The 7,967-nt window shown below is 34.6% G+C and overlaps 1 protein-coding gene across 1 annotated transcript; it reads left to right on the top strand.

The window, feature by feature from the left end:
• The first annotated feature begins 870 nt into the window (after positions 1–870).
• On the top strand, positions 871–3,979 carry LOC105332908 (zwei Ig domain protein zig-5). Its single transcript, XM_011435649.4, has 8 exons — positions 871–1,031; positions 1,149–1,236; positions 1,696–1,851; positions 2,017–2,200; positions 2,309–2,395; positions 2,491–2,657; positions 2,772–2,894; positions 3,004–3,979. The coding sequence occupies exons 2-8, from the start codon at positions 1,159–1,161 to the stop codon at positions 3,016–3,018; spliced, it is 810 nt and encodes a 269-aa protein (XP_011433951.3). The 5' UTR covers positions 871–1,031; positions 1,149–1,158; the 3' UTR covers positions 3,019–3,979.
• Positions 3,980–7,967: the final 3,988 nt, after the last annotated feature.

Genomic DNA, 7,967 nt, shown 5'->3' with positions numbered 1-7,967 from the left:
GTTTAAGTGGAACAATGCCGTGTCTTTAAACACCTCTTGCTCTGATAGAAGAGGATTTTTATGAATGGAGACCGTAGCGGTGACGTCGTGTAGTCATGAATGAAATGTTATACATTCCCTCCAGGTATAAGTCGCGCGCGTCTGTATGATGACTCACTCGAACCACGTCCAATGAATTCCCGTTATGTAGTAGCTGATGGTTCTTATGCAATCGTTCTCTTTTTATCAAAGTCTGACGGAAAAACCCTGGTTCCGGTCACTCACTGACCAAAAAGATATATCACGAAGGATCTCAATAATTTGCACTTTTATTGTAACGATTTAATCATCAAAGCGCATTTAATAGAACATGACTTCATTAATTCAATGAACTTAATTGTTCGTGTGAAAAGTAGTAAATTTCGGCTTAAGTTTCTACATAGTTTGGCGGATTACTTGTCAATTAATCTCATTTCAAAAGTTTCTTTTGTCAAAAACTTTTGGGGGGTATTTGTTTTGGATATGCTAGCATTAGATACCTCAAACTCGGTTAAGTCTTCATTTGCTAAAAATAAATGTTACGACAGGTTGATCAAAGCTACACTATAACAACCAGCTCCCCACAAACGAACCGTCACCACCTGTTTAACAATAGGGATTCCATGCTTTAAGATCTTTACGAATCCACACTGTATTCTAAAATACATAGCTATCTGAATTGTGCGGACATGGGAAAATCAGAAAAGAAACGAAGAATCGGTGGGCGGCACCAAGTGTTAGAAGTCACACCCTAGCCTACCATATACAGAGCAGGCTCGTAATTGCTGGCCAATCAAAAGTCTGGGATGACGTCACTTAGTTATATATTCTTGGACCTATCTCTATATCGACAATTGTCTCACGAAACACAGATTCAGTGACCACGTGTACTCAAGAGCAGTTTTGCTTCATTCTTTAATATATAACCCGTACAGGAATTATATAGTTATATTTCAGTGCTTTGAAACTTTCTGTGGAACTAATTTTTTTGTTTTTTAAGAAATTCTAATTTGGTAAGTTTTGAAATAGTATTTATTTTAATTTGATGAGCATAACTGAAATTAATTTTGATCAAGTATTTTATTTTTATTCTCAAGATTGTTTTTTGAATGATTCTTAATTTTTTTCAGTGTCTAAGGAATGGGTTTTCTACTCAAACAAATCACAGTTTTCCTCGCCTTTCAATTGTCCATCTCTTTCTCTTGGGCTAGAGTATTGGTAAGTTTCCATTGTAATAAAATAAAAAATGTTTAACAATTTTTAAACTTTAAACAAAATAATAATAATAATTATATATATATACCAAAACATTTTGTGTTGAAACATTTTTGGTATTTTATTTTAATTTTGTTCCGGGAATCGAGTATCCGTGACACTCCCTCTTCAAAATTCAGCATGATGCAATCAAATAACCAAAAGCGTGTTATTGAAAGACCAAAGCATTCGATTATTGCTCCTCTGTGTAAAATTGTAAAACTCACGTGCATGTTTAACGATTTTTTTCTCTCTCTCCGAATGCTATTATTTGTACAGGCAGTGACCTGATTTTTCTTCTGGTATAGTGGCCTATTGGGCACGTTGCCAAATAGTACACGCACCTAGATGACACATTGAAAAATTCGGTGTGCGCATTTCAGGAAGATAATAACGCAGGTGATTTTCTTTTGTGAATTGCAGAGACTACCACCAACAGAGGAAAAGGACTTATTTTTCAGAGGAACTCTTCCAGATATCACCACAGCTAACAGACACGACAGTGTAGTATTGCACTGCAAGGTCGGAGGAAGAGAACCCACTATTCATTGGTTAAAAGACGGGGTCAGAATTCAACAGGTAAGAGATATAGAATTAATCTGGGCGCAACATTCAGGGTGGAAATTTAGTTTAAAAAGCAACTTTATATTTTAAAAAAAATTATTTTTTTATTTTAATTTTCTCTGTGTATTGTCAGTTTTGAAATAAATATATTTTAAAAAAATATCATTTTATCATTTTCAGGGTGAAAGCAGAGACTACAGAAATGACCAGGCGCAATATGAGGACACTGCGGCTGTGACGGGAAAGTCCTTTACGGCATCCAAGTTATATTTAGACTGCGTGGACGAGGCCTCGGAGGGTGTTTACACCTGTATCGGGGAAACGCCCACTGAAAGAATCACACAGTCCACAAATCTCGTCCTAAGTAAGTTTAAAATCGATTTAAATTATTCTGATTTCTATTTTTTTTTTATTAATTTCATACATGTGATAAATAAAACAAATAAATTATAAATTTTGTCTTTTCTTTTAGAACGTCCAAATGCTGACTTTTTAGATTTACCCGAAGCGGCAGCAGAGTTTTCTCACAGAACCTGTTTGGAGAAAAGATCAGTAGGAAGTAAGTATCAAAATAACCCTTTCTCATACCTCAATCACATGACAAAAAACGTTATGTTTGAACAAATTTTAAATTTTGATCTACCTCACTTTTAGACACCGCCGCCAGAATTTTCCTCTGGACCAGTCTGCGTTTGGAGCTGATGGGCGAAGCTGTCCAATTGTTCTGCCGATCTGAGGGATCCCCATCTCCCCAGGTCGAGTGGTTTGATAATAATAGAGAAAAAATCCTACCAACGTCGTCAGAATTCAGCGATTATGAGGTACTAAATTATGATCGATTGATGCGCGAAACCAACTCAATATTACAATGAATTAGTTTGTTACGTGGGCCAAACTTCAGAGATTTTAATCAACAGTTTCTTTCTTCTATGTAGATTTTAGAAAATGGAGATCTTCTGATCAAACGACTTCAGTGGAAACACATGGGGCAGTTCAAGTGTAGTGCATCCAACGGTGAGGGTTCCGATACCCAAGGCATCTTTATCTACCCAATGAACGTAAGTATTACAACCTTTAAGGTTTATTAAGACAAAAGTCACTAATTACCATTTTGTGTGCAACTTCACAACGTATAACTAATATTCTTCATTATTTTTTTTACTACAGAATCCTCAAAACTAGACTCAGCATTTTCCCAAGGAACCAAAAAAAAAAAGACCGGAATTTCTGTCTCGTTTTTTTCTTCTCCCTATTCCAATACTCGTTGTGGCTTCATATAGGAGTTGAGACTTTGACAGGGTATATGAATTTTTTTCCCTCCTGCATCGATGATGCAAAAAAAGGAAGATTTGTTCCATTTGCTTTACGACTACACGTATTTGGCTGGTAGGGACCATTTCGAGACGAGCCCGTTGTGTGATAAGGACGGTACTCATCGTTTGAATCCATATCACACGCAGGAAAGCTTTTTAACGTCTTTGTGTACAACGTTTTACTTGACTTTCCTTTTGAGCATGCCATATCATTTCTAAGGGAAAAATGGAAGTCGACGAGCCCACGAAGGCTCGTGTTTTAACTGCCAAGTGAATGCCCTATTTGTGAACAACAAAAAAACTTATTTATTATTTATTATTTTTTTTCTTTGTTTATTTTTGAAATACTTTGTGCAATTTCTTGTTGTTATTATTGTTATGTAATATTGTTATTTTCATCATTTCATAAAGTCCACATTGCATGAAGTTGGGTATGAAAGGATTTCAAATGCCAGGTGCTGATATGTTCTGAAGGCATTTAAGTGACGAATGCGGGTTTATGAGTGATTTTGAAAATCTCAATATTTGAAACTACAATACTGAATTTGACACAAAAAAATGTCAGTTTGTTATACAAATGTTGTATAAAGGACCAAAGATGAAATCATTCTGAACAAGAAATCACCAGAATGTATGCGTGTGTCATGGCGATTCTTAATTCATCTATTTATTATCATTCTCTCATCGATCATGTGCCAGTCTCACTTCATTATATGTAAGATATTATATTTTGTTTTATTTTATTGATTATTTATTTTTGCAGAAATGCAATTTGTGCTCAAATTGAAAAATGAAAAGTTTGTGGTTAATAAAGACACCATGATACTTAACATATGTGTTACATTTCATTGATTTAATTTAGACTTGGAGAAGAAATGGAGAGAAAAAAATACAATAGAATACATTATACCTAATCGAATCTCAAGGGAAAAAAATATTCATGCAAAATTTTGGAAACGTTATAAATTAAGCGGACTAAAAAGGTTAGCAACATTACATGAACTTTCAATAGCGTTATAATCTTATAGACAGAAATAATTTTTCTCCTCTTTAACGCATACCGTTTGCATAATTGGTAAAAGAACTGTAATGAAGGTTTATTTACACACTAACGCAGTCTTCGTCGCTATTATATATTCTATTTTCATCACTGCCCTAAAATTTGCACAACATATCAACCAACGGACACAAATGGCGCAAAATTTAATCTTTGCAATGGACTTGGAATTATCATCCACCCACCACTGCGGCGAAAAGCAGCAGAACTTGCTTGACAATAATCAACAAATTTGGCTTTAATACATATCTCCTTGTTACCAATTCAGAAGAGTACATATTGATTACTAGAAATAAAATGCTGACAATACTCGTGCCTTTTAACCCAACACGAAATTCGTCTAATCTCCACGGTACATAAGGAGAAAGCCCGTTAGCAAAATCCAGGCACGTACGTGTCCAAAAGCAGCTAAAGCGACGGAGCCGGGCGAAACCAAATATTGGAATTGTCAGTCAATTTATCAATGAGCAATACATTATATATAACTCGGTGTCTATTAAATCATCTACGCACAAATATCCGATTGATTAAACTAGTTGCTCTGCCAATCCCTAGCTCATAACTGATATCTTCTCTTATAAGCTTCACGCATCTCATGTCTGCCTTGTAAGGAGAGGACTTCGTTCATCCAAATATATCGTGCAACTTGGGATACAAAACAGTAAAAAGAAAACATCGTGAAAGGTCAACATCATTACTTGTCGTCCAGAAAAAAAATATCCAGTAAAAATGAATTTTCAATTTATGAAAATATGAAATTGTTTATTCACTGTTGGTGTACAGATAAATTATTTTAATATCATATTACTGAGAATCGGTATATTGTGTGTTAAGACTAGGAGAGGACAGAGGAGGCGCAATATAAGAATAAAAAAACCTGTTCAGTTATAATATTTGAATATGCTGTAATTAGTTTTTATTCAATTTTCTAGAAAACGTAAGTACATTTGAAGTTTATGGCTACGCAGTAAATAAACATTATAAATGAAATGAGGCAATATTGACTTCTCTAATATATTTTATTGGTGATTTCTGTCATTATAAAAAAAAAACAGCCGGAAAAATTGAAATTATTCGACTGAAAATTCGGAAAAGAACGGCTACCAATTCGAGTGGTAAAGGGGAGGTTAAAATATCATTTTCGGCAAAACGAGACTTTTCTTTATCTAAAGTGCATAAACATTCGTTTGAAGTATCAATAATACGCCACACAATATACCAATATCAATATTATTTGATAATTAATACAGTCGTGAGGTACAGATGTGGGTTTTTTGTCTTTATAGATATAACGCTCCGAAAAAAGGGACCAGTCGTTATTATGAAGGACTTTCTTTCATATTAAGATCAAAAGTCATACACTTTTTACCTCTAAAGGTGAAAAAAGTCAACAGGTATAAAAATTTTGATTATTAGTTTTTTATTCTGAGGTTCGAATATTTTTCATCGAAAGATATAGTTACGTTGATTTTTTACACCAGGAACTTCTCCCTCAAAACCGTAAATATAAAGATTTAAGGTGGTATGGAACATCTCCATTTTTTGAAGTACTACCTATCAAAATAAACAATAAAATCAATTATCATATGAATGATTAATTCCTAGCTCTCTGATTGGCTCATATCCAACAATCTCGAAAAAAACAGAACGTTTTATTCACCTGCACATGACCTAGGAGGTCAATATAACATTTGATTTTCTCTACATTGGGCTAAAAATAGATCGTCCAATGAAACATCGCGTTTTTCTATTTGTTCGGCTATGGCTTCAAACTAAAACGTTGCTTGATAATACTCAATTTAATATATATGTCTGTATCAATTCCTCGCTGAATCACATAATAAAATAATTATTGCTGTTTTTTCAATCAATACGATGATTTAGCTACCCTCGAAGTATAATATTCATTATTGTACTTCTCGGGTAGCTAAATCATCGTATTGATTGAAAACCCCCCAGCAATAATTGTGTGGTATAATTGCATGATTTTTTTCTTTTGCAAAATTGTTACCTTACAGCGTACGGCAAGGATTAAAGCGTTACTTGTAATTAGTAACCTGTAGGTTATGAGTTCGAATTCCGCTGGAGCTTTTATATATTTTACCTTTCAAACACAACTTTAAACATATCCTTTGGCTATAAATTATGAAAATTAAAAATTCTAAACCGGTGAAAGTATTTTGATTAATGTATAATGTACCTTTATCAATATTAATATGGATAGGTTTACCTTACCACCTTAATTTCATATGACTAGTTTAAAAAGTCTGGTTTTCGGACTCCAATAGTTTGGTTTCACGTGCTAATTTTTTGTCATTTCCTATACATGCATATACATTAAAGTTATTCGAAAACCATTTCGCTGTGAAATACATGATTGAGACATAGTTCTCCAGTATTCCGAGAAATTCATCGCACCCAATTTCTCATTTATCCCTATTGTGCTGCACTTTCAGATTCATGACCTCTAAAGATCATAACTTGATGAAGATCGACACAGAAACATTGCTATGAAAGTAGTTTATAAATGGGCAAAGCGGTAAAGAGCTCTTCCAAGAAGCTTCTAGATCTGTTTAGTCTTCTTTAACTGGTCTTCTCAACAGGGACTGATATTTTCAACAAGTTTCCTAAAGGGAAATTCATTTATTTTATTGGTATATCACGAAACCGACATTGTAACGGACAAATTTAATATTAAATTCCAACTACGGGGAGCGTCCAATATGTTTCTAATGCTGTATAATCACCACAATGCAAGACGGAGTGAGTTCGATAAGCGAGTGTTCGTTCAGATCCGATAGATATGTATTCGTCCAGATTATCAAGGGACCCTGTCTCCTCAACAAGTCAACGTAATTAGTGTATAAAGTGCGGAGGGCAATTATTGTTGATTACTGAGACTAAAACACAGTTTTCCACTCGACAAGGAGAGAGAGAGAGAGAGAGAGAGAGAGAGAGAGAGAGAGAGAGAGAGAGAGAGAGAGAGAGAGAGAGAGAGAGAGAGAGAGAGAGAGAGAGCAAAAAGCAATCTAAAGAGTTTTGATTTGAATTGAGCGAAACATACATGCATGCAACGAATGTTAAAAGAGAGTTTGGAGAATCTAGAACTCTTCTTTTAAATCTTTTTTAATATTTTAGGGATGAGACTTTGTCTTGGCCAATTTGATAAATGATACGTGGATGTGTTGTTTGCGTTAATGATACAAGCATCCTTGAATTGTACGATCATCCGAAAGACGGGGGACGCGCGTCTGTTGAACAAGATAGATACATGTAATGAAAGTCAGAGACTTTTCACAACAAGGTTCTGTCTAATTAAGACGACATAGAAAGAAATGGTAAAAGGTAACTTGAAGTTTAAGCGGTCAGAGTTATGTTAAAAGTGTCAAGTTTTAAATAAGAAATCGTGTCAGTGAAGAAGAAAACGAAGTTCAAGAGTCTTGAATGCCCGACCTTGAAATCAGGGAGAACGGATGTTCACGTACAAATGTCTTGTCTGGATTTGATGCTTGTATATTCACATGTAGCTGATAATCTAAAACACGAAAGATACTGATACCTAAGTGCATGCAAACGGCATCAGAAATTTAGATAATTTCAAAAGTATTTGCGGTATCATTTGCAAGGGAGACATTCTGGATATGCAAAAAAAAATAATTTCTATTCAGGCCGTTTTAAGCCCCATCGGCTTCGGACGTTTCAATCAGATCATTGAATAAACCCGGTTCCAATCTTTCTCATTAAATTGTATTCTTCTGTAA

The sequence above is a fragment of the Magallana gigas genome, chromosome 8 (assembly GCF_963853765.1).
Source record: "Magallana gigas chromosome 8, xbMagGiga1.1, whole genome shotgun sequence".
NCBI lineage: Eukaryota > Metazoa > Mollusca > Bivalvia > Ostreida > Ostreidae > Magallana > Magallana gigas.
Note: the sequence above shows the minus strand (reverse complement) of the source record. Positions and strands in the feature narration are given on the sequence as shown.